Source organism: Pinus tabuliformis, chromosome 4_2 (assembly GCF_031772625.1).
Source record: "Pinus tabuliformis cultivar Carrire ecotype Pingquan chromosome 4_2, CPIR1, whole genome shotgun sequence".
Taxonomy (NCBI): domain Eukaryota; kingdom Viridiplantae; phylum Streptophyta; class Pinopsida; order Pinales; family Pinaceae; genus Pinus; species Pinus tabuliformis.
Window position 1 is genome coordinate 52,768,518 of NC_142304.1, and position 15,389 is coordinate 52,783,906.

A 15,389-nucleotide genomic window follows, 5' to 3' on the forward strand; every position below is an offset into this window, starting at 1 on the left:
TATATACACACACACACAATTAGACATGCCGATTTGTCCTTGTGGAGTTGAAGCTAACCTTGACACATGGAGGCAAATTCCAATTTCAAATTTTAAATTTTTCCCCACTCGATAAGGTCATGCCTTATAGAAATATTTTTTGGATAAATAAATATATTTTTTTCATCCAAATTTGGTGATCTTTAGGTCAATTTTGGTTCTCTTGAAAAGAGAAATTCAATGCAATAATCATCTTCAGCAGATGAGTTGTCCACTAGTGGAATTTGGCCCTAGTTGCCAATTTTAACAATTTGTAAAATTTAGCCATTCATATAGATAGAATAGATTCAAACTTACAAAAAAGAATAAGGCCTCAATACGTTATTAGCATTTTTAGGATTAATTGGTCAAACAATAGTTTAATTACCATATAAAGGTGGCTTGTGCCACAACATAAGGTATTGTTAGGTTTTGTAGAATTATTACTATAGAAGGGGCTTCCCCCTTCACTTGTAAGGTTTTATTATCAATCAATACAATATTGTTAATCTTTTATAAGGACATTTGTATGCAGATGTGTTCCTCCATATTTTAGGAATTGTAAGTGCATTGCAACCCTTGGGCATGCAGTGGCTCCAACCCTTTGTCACTTTTTTTCTTGTCTATTTCTTGATAGGTTCTTGAGTTGCCCAAACTCACTTGGTATTTTGTAACTTCATACCTTTGACATGTTTTTATACATTTACACATAGGTTCTGATATTATACCTGTTGACCACTACGTGTCAACGACCTATAGCAGTACACCCGCTTTTTCGCAAAAGGGATAGCGCATGATCAACGTGTCCATGTCGTCCAGCTATCATCATCAGCCTGACCAAGATGTTATAATGTAAACCCATTCTGCATGTATGTGATGTAAATAATCTCAGCAGATCTGTGTTTTGTATGTAATGGCCTAGTTAAACCTACTTTTCTGGTAATGATCTACATTCTGGGAGGTTTTTGTCTCACCGATCCATTCTCAAATGGTCGACAGAGTTTTCCTTCAGTCTCACCCCAAAGCTGGAATGTATTTTGCCGTTGGGATCTTAGACGAGTAGTAGTGTTATAGATCGAGTCTATGTATGTTAGGATATTTCGACACATAGGAAATAGTCAAGTATAACTTGGTATAGTGTAGAGTTAGGTAAAGTGTGTTTCTTTACAATGTACTTTTGTAACTTACAATCCGACGATCACGATATGTTCTAGACATTAAGTTATTTGACGGTTCATTCTCTCCTCAGTATTACTGACACTTGACCTATGGCTTAACACCTAATTGCTCCATGATCTCTATTTAAATAGCATGGAGGGTCATTGTAGGGTGACCCTTCATGAGAGAAGCTTATGTAAATTTTCTTTCTTTTATTAATAAATTGCCTGAACTGGTCGCGTTGGCTCAGGCCGTGGACAGTTTCCCTCTTTGAGGGTTTTAACCACGTCAAGAATATTGGCGTGTTGATTTATGATCTGTTTGTGAGCGATGTCCTTTGGTGTTGTTTCTGAGGAACTTACCCTGTAAATTCCTACATGGTATTAGAGCTATTTGAGGGTTGCATCCATTGGTGATCCAAATTTGAAGCTAATACAAGTGCATGCGACTGTAGTTTCCTAGATCTATTGTTTGACAGCTTTCGAGCCGAGAGGACTGCTCTATTGTGTTAGGAGCATCTATTCCAGTGAGGAACCCCTTTTGTTTCACGCGAAAAGGTTTCTGGTAGCCCTAGCTATGTCATTTTTAAAATCTGGAGGTATACAGTCTTTATTTGCAGTTTTAGTTATTCATCTCTCTGTTTATTTCGGTTTATTTAGCTCTTTTTGCCCTACGACTCTGTGCGATCTGGGCAAATCAGAAACAGAAATGAAGGATTTTTTTCATACATATGCTCTTTTCCGCCGCGCCCTAGTGTGATCTCGAAAAATAAGAAACATTGAGGAAAATATTTAGTTCCTAGTGAAAGCTAACTTCAAGCCATAAGGTTTGGTTTTTTTGTATGTCCGTGTTGGGTTGTGTGGTTTTTTGTTTTCTAGGCAAAAAGAGCTTTTTCAAGTAAGCACGCACCCCAAAGCTTCAGTGACTACAAAAAAATAAAAATAAAAAGTTAAAAAACCCTTCCTCTTTTCCAAAAATTACTAACCTTTTAAACTAGCTCACTTAATCCAAAGTTACTTTATGAGAATAGAGGTCTTGAGTTCAAGTTTTTCTTTTTGTTGAGTTACTTTTTCAAAAAGCACATGTAACTTATGTTTTAAAGTTACTTTATGTAAAAGCGTTCTCACCCATTATAAAAAGTGAATCACTGATAATTTTAAAGTCTCTTTTATCTTTTATTTAAGTTACAATTTAATGGGTAGCTCATAAAGTACCATGTAAAAGTGACTTTCACTTATTCATATATGTAGGTCACGTAAATCTTTTTTTTTAAAGTGAGCTAATTAGATTAAGTTTGGAAAAGAGGGGGATTTTTTTTAAAGTGAGCACATTCACGCATTTTGTCGACATTTTCAACAACTTTTCTTCAAAAAGCCATAACTTCTTCATCCGAAAGCCGTTTTCAGAGCCATTTTTTTAATCGGCCTAATTTTTCGAGATCTTTCCATTGGAACACTTAGTTTCAGCATCTACAGCTTCAGTTTTTGTTAAAATGGAAAGTCTATGCCAAGTTATTCTTGACAGCGCCAACTACTTCCAATGGTGGTCCTACATTGTGGATTTACTTAGAAGTAAAGGTCTTTACAGAATAGCCTCAGGCCAAGAAACTAAACCTAAAGATGAAAATAAGGCAACCAAATGAGAAAATAGGCAAGATCAAGCATGTGCGTTGATAGGGATGTCAATTTCTCCAGACCTTAGATTCCATATCGCAGGACTTGATACCCCTAATGAAGCAATGAAACAGATCAATAAAGTTTTTGGAATTAAAAATGAAATTAGAGCCCATCAACTCGAAAATGAGTTGCTTACGTTGGACCCCAATAATTTTTCTTCCATTGAAGATTTTTTGTCCAAGTTCAAGACCCTTACACTTCTCTTGGAAGGTGTTAAGGTTAAGAAAGAAGATGGTAGCCTTATCTATTCTATTTTTACTAAGTTGGGACCAGCCTACTCTGTGTTTGCTTCCACCTTCCATTCTATTAGAGAAACCTTTATTTATCAAGGACAAGACTACAAGTCCCCCTCTTTTGATGCCTTTTGTGATTCTATAATAAAAGAACAAGAAAAACTCTTACATCTTGGTCTTCTTAATCTTGGAAATTCTTCTAAGAAAGCCTTAGTCGCCCAGCAACAACCAAATTCAAAGAATCCTAAGAAGCAGTATCCTAAAAAGAATGGTCCTAAACCAAACAAGGGTCCTAAGCAATTTCAGTTTCAAAATGAAAAATCAATTCAGCAAAATGAAAAGGCAAATAAAAACAAAGGGAAGAGGACTGATAGACATTGCAACTTTTGTAAACGAGATGGCCACTTAGAATCCAAATGCTTTAAGAAGATGGAAGCCTTGGAAGCAGCAATGAAGAAGCATAACATCCATTTGGAGCACTCTTCAACTTCAACTTCATCTTCAGGAATAGCAATTTCTGCATATGGTTGTCAAGCATCTCAGTTTGGTTATGCACTAAATGTATCTTCTTCTTCTCATTCTCACGAGTGGCTCCTTGATTCTAGGGGTTCCTATCACATGGTCAAAAACAAAGCCATGTTTTCTTATTTAAACGATTGTAACACCAAAAATATATATGTTGATGATGATAAATCTCTTAGTGTTGTAGGGATTGGAACTGTTCATCTAGACAACTCATTCAGGTGAAGGTAAAACCGTTGAATTTTCGCCTCACGATGTTGTAATTAAGGACCTAAGAGATCCTAAAAGATTTTAGCTACTGGTATTGCTGATGATTCTACAAGGTTGTATCACAACTTTGGGTCATGAACTCTTCCCTCGGTATTTGTTGCTCATAATGATGAAGTGAGCAAACTTTGGCATGAGCAATTTGGTCACTTAAACTATCGTTCCCTTCAAAATCTATGTAAAGAAAATATGGTGACAGGTCTTCCTATGGTATCTTGCAGAGATGGTGTTTGTTCCGGATGTGTACTCGGAAAACATCATTGGGACAGTTTTGAAAAACGTGCCTCTTGGCACGCCTCAGCCCCTTTACAGCTCGTGCATAGTGATTTATGTGGTCCACTTCCAGTTGTTTCATTCTCTGGCTACAAGTATTTCTTAACTTTCATTGATGATTTCTCCAGACGCAATTGGGTATACCTCTTAAAACTCAAGAGCGATGTATTTAACATGTTCTTCGCCTTTAAGGCCTTGGTTGAAAAACAATCTGGACATCAAATTCTTAAGCTAAGATCTGATAATGGCAGAGAATATGTTAACAACAAATTCATCAACTTTTGCATTGAGCATGGAATTCAAATGCAACATATTGTTCCATATATTCCACAACAAAATGGTGTAGCTGAAATGAAGAATCACACCTTAAAGGAAATGGCTAATTGTATGCTTCAATCTAAAGGACTTAGTCTTAATTTTTGGGCATAAGCAATTAACTATGCAAATTACATAGTAAATCGCACTCCTACTAAGGTTTTAAAGAATATCACTCCAGAAGAAGCATGGAGCTCAATTAAACCAGATGTCATTCACTTTCGTGTTTTTGGAAGTGAAACATGGGCCCATATTCCAGATGAGAAACATAAAGCCTTAGAACCTAAGCGTGAAAAATGTATTTTTGTTGGATATTTTGAAGATGTCAAAGGATATAGACTTCTTTCACCTAAATCCAAAATATTATCATTAGAAGAGATGTAAAGTTTGTTGAAAATATATTGGCCTAAGAGCCTAGCTCGGCGAATGTGCCACCTCTCTCTATCCCTTCTACTTCTGAAAATATTTCTTCTTGAGATGATGACAGCGAGGATGAAAATCCTCCCCCACCTTCATGGGATCCTCTTTCAGCTCCTCAGCTTCCAAAATGGGTCCGCGCTACTCGAGATGTAGCAGGTGCACTTGCAGGTGATCCTATAGAGCACCGTCGCACTTGTTCTCGGTTTGATAGAGCCTCTTCTTTACTGGTTCAAGCTCCAGCGAATTATGATCCTGACACCTTTGTAGAAGCTTCAGGCCATCTAGATTGGGACGCACCTACGAATGAAGAATATCGTTCATTGTTCATGGGATACATGGGATCTTGTTCCTCTTCCAAAGGGGCGAAAACTTGTTAGATGCAAATGGGCTTATAGAACCAAGTATGGACCAGATGGAAAAGATGATAAACATAAAGCTCATCTTGTTGCTAAGGGTTTTTCACAAGTTGAAGCCATTCACTATACTGAAACCTTCTCCCCTGTTGCCAAAATGAACTCTATCCGCTTTGCTCTTTCCCTTGCTGCCTCTTTCAAATGGGAAGTCCATCAAATGGATGTTAAATCTGCGTTTTTGCATGGTGACTTACATGAAGAAATCTATATGGAACAACCTCCTGGCTTTATACAACCAGACTCCAGCCTTGTATGTCGACTTAAGAAATCCCTTTATGGTCTCAAGCAAGTCCCTCGAGCTTGGTATGCCAAAATGGATAGCTTTCTTTTAGATAGTGACTTTTCTAGGTGTCATTCAGTCTAGAGCCAAACTTTCAGTCACTCGTGCTTCCCCTGAAGTTGATGCTACCTTATACCGTCAGCTTGTAGGAAAACTTTTGTATCTAACCCATACTCGTCCTAACCTTTCCTTTTCTGTTGGCTTATTGCTCGGTTTATGCAAAACCCACATGAAAGTCATTGGAAAGCAGCTAAAATAATACTTCGTTATGTTCGAGGTACAATTCAGTTTGGGATTCATTACAGTGCAGAAACATCTCCTTTATTGGTTGGTTTCACTGATTCCAATTGGGTTGGTGACCCTGATGATTGGAAGTCTATTGCAGGTTATGTCTTCACTCTTGGTTCTGGACCTATTACATGGGCTTGCAAGAAACAAAGTGCCATTTCTCTTTCTTCAGCAGAAGCAGAGTATCATGGCGTCGTAGAAGCTAGTAAGGAAGCCCTGTGGCTTCGTCAAATCCTATCAGAGTTTGGCTTTCAGCAGCAGCATCCGACTACACTTTGGTGTGATAATCAAAACGCCATTCAACTATGCAAAGATCCAATCCAACATTAGCGCCGCAAACACATTGAACTAGACATGCACTTCATCAGAAAGCTCATTCATGACCATGTTCTTGAAGTGCAATATTGTTCAACAGATGATCAAGTTGCAGACATCTTTACAAAGGCTCTCACAGAAGCGAAGTTTACTAAACTTCAATTTATGGTTGGAGTTCAAGAAGTTGTCACTAAGGGGGGATAGGCTCTAATGACTCCTTCCTTCTCCTATTGTGTCATATTTGTACATCCTTCAATCCTATCCCAAGTTGTTCTTAAGGGGGGATATTAGAATATTCCAACACATAGAAAATAATTAAGTATAACTTGGTCTAGTGTAGAGTTAGGTAAAGTGTGTTTCTTTACTATGTACTTTTGTAACTTACAATCTGACGGTCACGATATGTTCTAGACATTAAGTGATCCGACGGTTCATTCTCTCCTCGGTATTACGACACTTGATCCGTGGCTTAGCACCCAATTGGTCCATGATTTCTATTTAAAGAGCATGGAGGGTCATTTGTAGGGTGATTGTTCACGAGAGAAGCTTATGTAAAATTTCTTTCTTTTATTAATAAATTGCTTGAAGTGGCCACGTTCGCTCAGGCCGTGCACTGTTTCCCTCTTTGATGGTTTTAACCACATCAAGAACACTGATGTATTGATCTGTGATCTACTTGTGAGCGGTGGTGTCCTTTGGTGTTCTATCTGAAGAAGTTACCCTGTAAATTCCTATAATGTAAAAGTGATTTGGGAATAATCCTAACTATTTAGTTAAGTTATTTTATTACAAATTGCTTGGTCTGCTAGATTATATTTGTGTCGTAGAAATGGGTAGTCTATGAGGGTCTATTACAAATAGATTTTCCCCCTTTTGATGTAAAAAAATATGAAAACCATGATGTAAACTGTCTTGAGTGTTGGAAAAATAATTTATCCCCTCATAGGTTAATTAATTAAATTTTTTAACCAAAAATTTAATTAATTCTAGGCCTTAGATAAATTTAAATTCTCCAAAGGCAAAATTTGTCGGTCCTTAAAAATTAAATTTTAAGAGGCCCAAGGACTAAGGTAAATTAATTATTTTGATAAATTTTAAACCTTTGATCCCTGGGGTTAAGTCAAAGTCAAAATTTTGGGGAAATTAACTCAAAAATCTAATTTTTGAGTTAATTAAAATGCATTCAATTGAAAAATTCGAATTTCCCCAAATATTTTAAATATTTCGACGAATAAAATTAAAAGAAATTTTAATCTTCATCAACAGTCGAGATTGGTTTTACGAGGATCACTCGAACTAGCTGTAGGAGAATTTATCTTTAAATAGGTCATTTGTCATTTGATCCATCCGATCTTTAAGTCGTGTGCTAAGCGAAAGGCTCTTGTATAATCTTTTTCATATTTTGATTTTTTATTTTTACAAAATTAAAAATCATAAAATATTTAAAAATCTAAAAAAAAATTGTGGCTTTGGGATTGAGAATAAAATAAATTAAAAAGGGATTTGTGCTTTCACATTAAATATTTTAATGTGGCCTATGACCCATTAAAATTTTAATTTATTAACCTTTTGATTCGATTTACTTCCGTCATATTAAAAGATTTTGATTTTTTCATTTACCATTAAAGCAATTGCCTAAGGAATGATTAAACGGCTAATTTAAAGTTCCTTGGTGTTAAGTGAAAAGTCTTAATTTTTCGTGATTTCTCTATTGTCAAGGTGCGATAAATGTTTAGAAGTCATATTCACTGTTAGAGAAAGATTATTTTGCTAGATTATCCTGTATGCTAAAGTTTTGGGCATTTTACAATTATTTGTTCATGATCGTCACTTTGCCACATTATAAATTGCTCTAGGTGACCTGTTATTATTTAGTCTTTGGTTAATTCAAATTAAAGGCACTAGTCTGTAGTCGTTTTTATCTTGTATTTGTGTCTTATTTTAATCTATCTATCTCAATTGACCGAGACTTGCTTCAAATTCATCAAGTTGTACATCCTTAAAATGTCCTAAAGCATGTGTTCCACAGACTATCCTCATCCATTCATCTTATGGACTACCCCCCTTGACTTGTCTAGGAGAGAGTCTAAACGGAGTAAGGATTAAAGTGACGGCCCTTACTCTGAGCATTGTCGCGGTGCCTAGACACTTTGTGCGACAACAACACCTATGTAGGTTTCTTTCTTCATATTATTTTTTGTATTTCTATGAGTTGAGCTTGCACTCCCACATTGTACTCGTACCGATTGTACTCTTCAGTCCCATTGCAAGGGTTGTGTGGTCATTTGCCAGACATTAATAAAATTATCTCATCTTATTTCAGTTTGTTTTGGAGTATTTCTATTCCAGGTATTGGGGCACTTCCCTTGTACAACATAAAAGATTTAGTCTTCCTTATCTATTGCCATTGAAAAAGACAACAAAATGAAGAATTACAATTTTGTGTTAATTTAGATTGCAAACCACTAAGTCAAACACTACAACTTCATAAGAATATAAAATAGATAGATAAGATAACTTTATTAATATCCAATGCCCAAATGACCAAAAAGTAAGTCAATGGGACTGCAGAAAAAGCAGCTGACAATCAACCTAGGATGTCAAGTGCCTAAATTAGCTCATACTGAGAATGACAACATTAAAAATCTTTTGTTAGTTTAGATTGCAAAAAAAAAAAAGGCAAAACGAACAACTTCATATGAATATAAAATATACAAAAAAGATAAGATACTTTATTAATTTCCAAGTTCCAACAATTGACATAAAAGTAGGTCAATGTGGCTACAGAAAAAACAGCTGACGATTAACCTAGAATAGCAGGCATGTACTTTAGCTTGTCCCAAATCGTCTTGTTTATATTTGTGTAGTGAGTCAAAATGAACGTAATAACAGCTTATTTCTCATTTGATTTAGGAAACAAAGTTTACAGCTAACACAACATGAACATGTAACAAGTTACTTACTTCTCATTTGTAGCTATATTTGCTGTAGGTTGGTCCAGTTGAGATGAGGGCTGACCTATTTCCTTTGAACTCTCTGCAAAACAAAGTTGAATAAATCAACACCTGATTCAATTTTATAGGACAATAACTTAAGATAACCATGTACAGAACATGGATAAGAATGTATTGATAACTGAATGCACAATTAACTGTCGTTGATATACAACAGCATTAAATGTGTCTTAGATTCCATGCACAAAGTAGTTAGTTAGACACAACAGTTGGATCATATTACACAGCAAAGCAGATATACTGCATGACTACTGTCTTGAGCAAATGAATACACTAAAATCACTCGTCAACCAAAAACAGTTTTATTGCATGTGTGCCTTCAAGTTATAATATACACTGTAAGATACCCAGATGAGCACAGCAAAAGTTTTGAACTTTTTAAAACATTGCGTTGAAAATCTAAAAATGGATTCTAGAACATAGGACTGGGATAGAACTGTATAAAAGTAGCAATTGTTAAATAATAGGTCCAATGGACTTTGTCTGAAAGGATATTAACACCCAAAAAAACTAAATGAATACATATATGGTACAAGAACCTACCAAACCTCGAACTCAAAATTGTTGGTGTGATTATCTCCAATTACAGAAAGCATGCTACAGTCTTCCAGCACACCACATAGGTAATTACTATTATTTATCATGGTCTCAATGTCCAACTGGCAACAAGTGACCAAAAATTTTATTCGGAGAACCAATGCCATATAAGAACCAATCTGGACAGGACATTCAGAAGTCCTGAAAACCATTGATGGCCCCTTGCAGTCCCCAAGGCCACAGGGTTGGGAAAACAAAGGAGATTCATCCCCTAGGGGTGGCTACAGGTACCCATGCTACACCGGATAATGGTATAACTCTATTATCTAAAAAAATATTAGCTATTAGCAAATCAGGTGCAGTTCAAATTCAAAAATCAAGGGCATGCTTGCCTCACCACAGTCCAGCATACCTTAATTGGTCTCTATGATCATTTCTGACAAACATGGCAGATTTCAAAGCTCTAACTGAAAACCAGACAGGGAAGAAGATCAAAGTCTTAACATCAAACAATGGGAGCGAGTATACCTCCAAGGAATTCAAAGGTTTCTACGAGGAGGTAGGAAACAAGAGGGAAATGATAGTTCCATGCAAGCCATAGCAGAATGGGGTTGTGGAGCAAAAGAATCAATCCATCACAAGGGCTAATAAGGCCATGACCAATGACCGGAACTTGTCCATGTTTCTTTGGGTAGGGGCATAGAATATAGCAGTCTACATCTAGAACCAATGTCTTCACAGTGATCTTGGACAACAAGACACCAAAAGGTGTCACTTACTAGTCTGAAGCTAAAGGTAAGTCATTTATGCATCGTTGTTTGTCCAATTTATATCCATATACCTATAGAAAAGAGGACCAATTTGGAGCCCTCCAGTAGGAAGCACTTATTTCTGGGTTACAGTGAAACTTCAAAGACCTAAAAAGTTTATATTACGAACCAGAGGAAGACAATAGTAAGTATGTTAAAATTGGCAACTAGGGCCAAACTCCATGAGAGTCATCTTATTTATGGCAGCTGATATTTTTCTTGGATCCCTCTCATCGAAGGTGTAGGATTGATCTAAAGATCATCCAATTCCGATAAGTATTCATGGAGTTATGAATTTATTTGTGTTATAAGACAATTTGTCAAGGTCGGCCAGTAACCAAATAAACCCCACATGTGCTCAACGTTTTAGTATAAAAGGAGATGACTTGAGAGTCATTTCTCACACACTTCTATCTTGATTTCTCTCCACTTGTCTTGGGTTTTAGTGGAAGAGAAATCTAGGAGTGGAAGCCCTACACGTTGGAAGAAAAGAGGCTGCCCTAGACGCAGATGGAAGGCAGCCCTAACACTATCATAAGGCAGCCCTAACCTATGCTATCTCAAGGGTAACCTAGCTGCAGTCAAGATAAGGATATTCGCTGCCCTAATAGATCCTAGCCGCAACAAAGTCATGGGTCTTTTGGAGGACTGAGCTGTTGTTAGGAGGGCCTAGGAGTTGGGCTAGAAGGCAGCAATCCAAGGTCTACTTCAGCGAAGGAGAAGGGACGTTAAGGTCACCCTTGTGGCCACTTGAAGAGGCAGCAAGGTCCGTGTGAAAGCAGCAGGCCTGTAAGTATTGTTTTGATGGTCAAAACAGCCCTCGGAATGGATTTGTAGGTGTCTCCTCAACCAGCGATGTCACCTACCTTGTAAAGAAAGGGAGGCCGCATAATTCAAGGTGAGTTATGGGCTGATCATTGGACTGCTGTAGGTTACAGGAAGGTGCCGTAACCAGTGATCGAATTTTGTCCATAAACAGCAGTACAGAGATGTTGGATACTGCCACATAGGAGTTGCAATGTAACTAACAAATAGGACAATGGGGCAGCAGCATGTTGGGACAGCAACTTTGATGGGACATCCCAATGACATAGGACAGCTATGACAATTGTGCAGCAGTGGCACAAGTGGGACAGCTGCTAACTAGTGCAGCAAAGTAAATAGGACAGAAACGTACATAGTGCTGTATAGATGCATGGGACAGCAAGGTACATAGTGCTGTATAGATACATGGGACAGTTGTGACATGGCGGCAAAGGTACATGGGACAGCAGCAAGCATGGTGCAGCATGGACAGCATGGATAGCAGTGGCAAGCATGGTGCTGCAAGCACATGAGACATGTTGTATGACAACATGGTTATGACACATGGAACAGCAGTGCAGCATAAGGTGCAGCAGTATGATGTTGTACAGCATGGTCATGAGGTCCACCATTGTGATGATGGGTGCAGCATGGTGCCGCACAGTGAGGTGCAGCATGATGATGGGATGCAGCAAAATGATAGGTGAAGGAGTCACCTTGGAGAATTAGTGGAAGCAGCATGCCTTCAACTGATCTCATGTATCATCTTCTTAGAGATGATCTATGCTCTTATCTAGATAAGTCAAAATGTTGACTTCTGTTGTAAATGTACTATCTCTCTCTCTCTCTGCTGAACTATTAAAGAACATAAAAGAAGAATTGATCAAGGGTTTCCCCACATTGGGGTTTGTCCCTGGCTAGCGCCACATCTTGTGTCCTCTTGTCTTGGCTTGTCTTCTGCGATTTATGTCTATGTTCTATTCACAGTTTATTTTAATGCTGATGTGATTGCCAATTTGGAAAAGATATTGAGCTAACTGTGAAAATTGAAATAAATTGCTCTAAGCATAGAACATACCTAAAATTAACAAAGTAAGAATGTAAAATTTGAGGAAGACTTTGCATCTAGGAAGTCGCATGAGCCCATTCAAGTGATACAGGAGGAAGAGCAAGAAGCTCTGAAGGTTAAGCCAAGGTCGCCAAAGACAATACCAGTTTTCAGTTCAGGACAACAATCTTCAAGTGAGGAGAAGGAGACATTAGCCCCTTCCAATTATGTCAAGGGACCTCAATGGTTCACACAAACATTGTGGGATGCTCATGAGTATGCAAGGGCTCCTACAAGAACATTTAGAGAGAGCATGCCTCCAAAGAAGTTTCCTACTCACATGGCATTGATGAGCAGCATCATTGATTTTGAGCCTTCTAGCTTTCAAGAGGCAATAACACCTCAGGCAGGGCAACATCCCATGTTAGACAAGTACAATTCCACCATGAAGAGTGATGTTTGGAACATAATGTCAAGACCAAAGGGGAAATCAATTGTGATTTCCAAGTGGCTCTACAAAATCAAGCATGTTGCAGATGGCCACGCTGAGAAGTTCAAAGAGAGGTTCATAACAAGAGGCTTCTCACAAAAGGAGGGAGTGGACTATGAGGAAACTTTTGCTCCACACTTCCATTGGAATAGTTGTCTATAGTTTCAATCATTGGATGGAGGATAAATTAGATGGATGTGAAGACAGTTTTACTTAATTGGATCATTAACGAATAAATATACATAGAGCAACCTCAGGGCTTTTGAAATAAATGGGAAGGAGTCCCATGTTTGCAAGATTAAGAAAGTCTTGTATGGATTCGAGCATGTACAAAGAGCATGGTATTCCAGGATTGGTGGGACATTTGCTAAGTATAAACTTCACTAAAAGTGAAACAGATCCTACCTTATATTATATACTTGTTGGGAGTGATCTGCTTATTATGGTGTTATATGTAAATGACTTGTTTTTGACAAGTGCAAAGAAGCTCATTGCAAGGTGAAAAGCTGATATGGCACTTGAGTTCAAGATGAAGGACATTAGCATGATGCATTACTTCTTAGGTTTAAAGGCTTGGCAAAAATCAGGGGAGACATTCCTTGGGCAAGTTAAGTATTCAATTAAGATCCTGAAGAGTATTTGGATGGAGGATCACAAACCTTGGGCCACACCCATGATCACCAATCTTAATAATGTGACATCTTCAAATTCAAAATTGATGGACTCCATGTTATACAGGTCGTTGATAGGCTCCTTGATGTATTTGGTCAACAACAAATCAAATATATGTTTTCCAGTGAACACTTTGAGTCAATTCATGACGAAGCCAAGGCAAGAGCACTAGATGGTAGTACAACATGTGTTCGAGTATTTCAAAAGCACAGTGGAGTATAGCCTATGATATTTTGGAGATGGTGAGATGAAGTTGCAAAGGTATGGAGATGGTGAGAAGAAGTTGCAAAGGTATACATACATAGACTAGGCAGACAATGCAGTAGACAAGACGAGCACCTTAGGGTGTTACTTTAGTTTGGGATCAGCGATGATATCCTGGTTCAAGAGGTAGCAAACTTTTGTGGCACTTAGCTCAGCAGAGAAAGCGCATATGGCAACTAGTGCAGTGAGCTGACAGCGCATTGTTGATTTTTCCACAATAAACACAGTAGAAACCAATTTCCTAATTTTATAATCACTTCTAATGATCTTCAATTAATTCTTCTTGTGCCATTGATATCATTAAGCAATTATATACAGAAAATCTCAATAGTGATGCAGCAAAACCAATAGAAACAAATAAGATCATAAAGAGACAACCATGCACAATAGAGACAACACATTTTCCCTGGGAAGTCCAAACTTTGGAGAAAATCCATCAACTCTTCTTCTAGGAGAAATTCTTCTTCAGCAAGGTTTCCAATAAAATGTCTAGAAATCCATGCCAAAAACGAAGTCCAAAGTTTAGCCATTCCATCATTTTTTTCTCCCACGAGTGTCTTCTATATAAGAGAGATGATGAGTGAATGAGGCAAATGAAGTGTCACACATGTGTATATATACAAGTAAAATGGGTGCATTTACCCCAGAGGACACACCCTTTCATGGGGCCAACTTATTCCTTTTGAGCCTACATCAAACCTAAAAATAAAATAAAATTTATTTTAATTTCCATAATTTTTCTAGGCCAATTTAGATGGCCTCCTGGCATGCAAGAATACCTCTCGATGCTACCCAAAAATCAACAGTCATTTGACTTTAATCAAAATCAAGAGTTGGATCCAAAGATGATCTACTGATATAATCAGAGTTGTCAAACTCTCTAAGAATCTAGTGTTTCTTGATCAGTCCAAGCACATAGAGATCAGATATCACTTCATACAAGATAAGATTCCAAAGGCAGTAGTGATGCTCTAGCATGTATCCATAGATAAGCACATTGTTAATATTCTGACCAAGCACTTGACAAAAGGGAAATTTAAAACACTCAGAAACAGACTCAGATTGGTGCAAAATTCCTTCCTTGCTAAGAGGGAGTTTTGAGAAATATAGCTCGAGCAGGAGCTTCTTGCACAACAGATTACGTGTGAATGTGCAAGAGGTTGTTTTAGACAATTTCTAGTGACCAGTTAGAAAAGTGTGAAACAATACCATCTTGTAATTTCACTTAAATAAATAATAGTGAAAGTCAAATTTTCCATATTCTCCTGGTCTTAGAAATCTAACTGAAATATGAGTTAGATTTGCTCTAATCTTAGTGGTACACTTCATTGTTGAGATAAGGTGGTTGCTAGGATTAAGGATATCAGTAAGTGCAAATCTGATATTTTGTGTATATCATACAACTGTTAGTTTGACAGCTTGTGGAGGTTTCCCTGTAAGCTTGGAAAATTAATATCTGATTTGAGAGTGTGATTATAGATATGTATCATGTTTATGCTATCGTTGTTCATTTTTAAGCTATGTGTGATTGTTCCATGTTCAGAAATATTTATTTCTGAGGTTAAATAAATTC

The 15,389-nt window shown here is 37.4% G+C and overlaps 1 protein-coding gene across 2 annotated transcripts in view; it reads right to left on the reverse strand.

The window, feature by feature from the left end:
• The window catches only part of LOC149168245 (brefeldin A-inhibited guanine nucleotide-exchange protein 5-like), a 287,450-nt gene that overhangs the window by 252,806 nt on the left and 19,255 nt on the right, over positions 1–15,389 (reverse strand). For both annotated transcript variants that reach the window (XM_089428172.1, XM_089428173.1), the window contains exon 4: positions 9,142–9,214. In XM_089428172.1, coding sequence (XP_089284298.1) covers positions 9,142–9,214 — 73 coding nt within the window. The remainder of the gene's footprint in view (positions 1–9,141; positions 9,215–15,389) is intronic.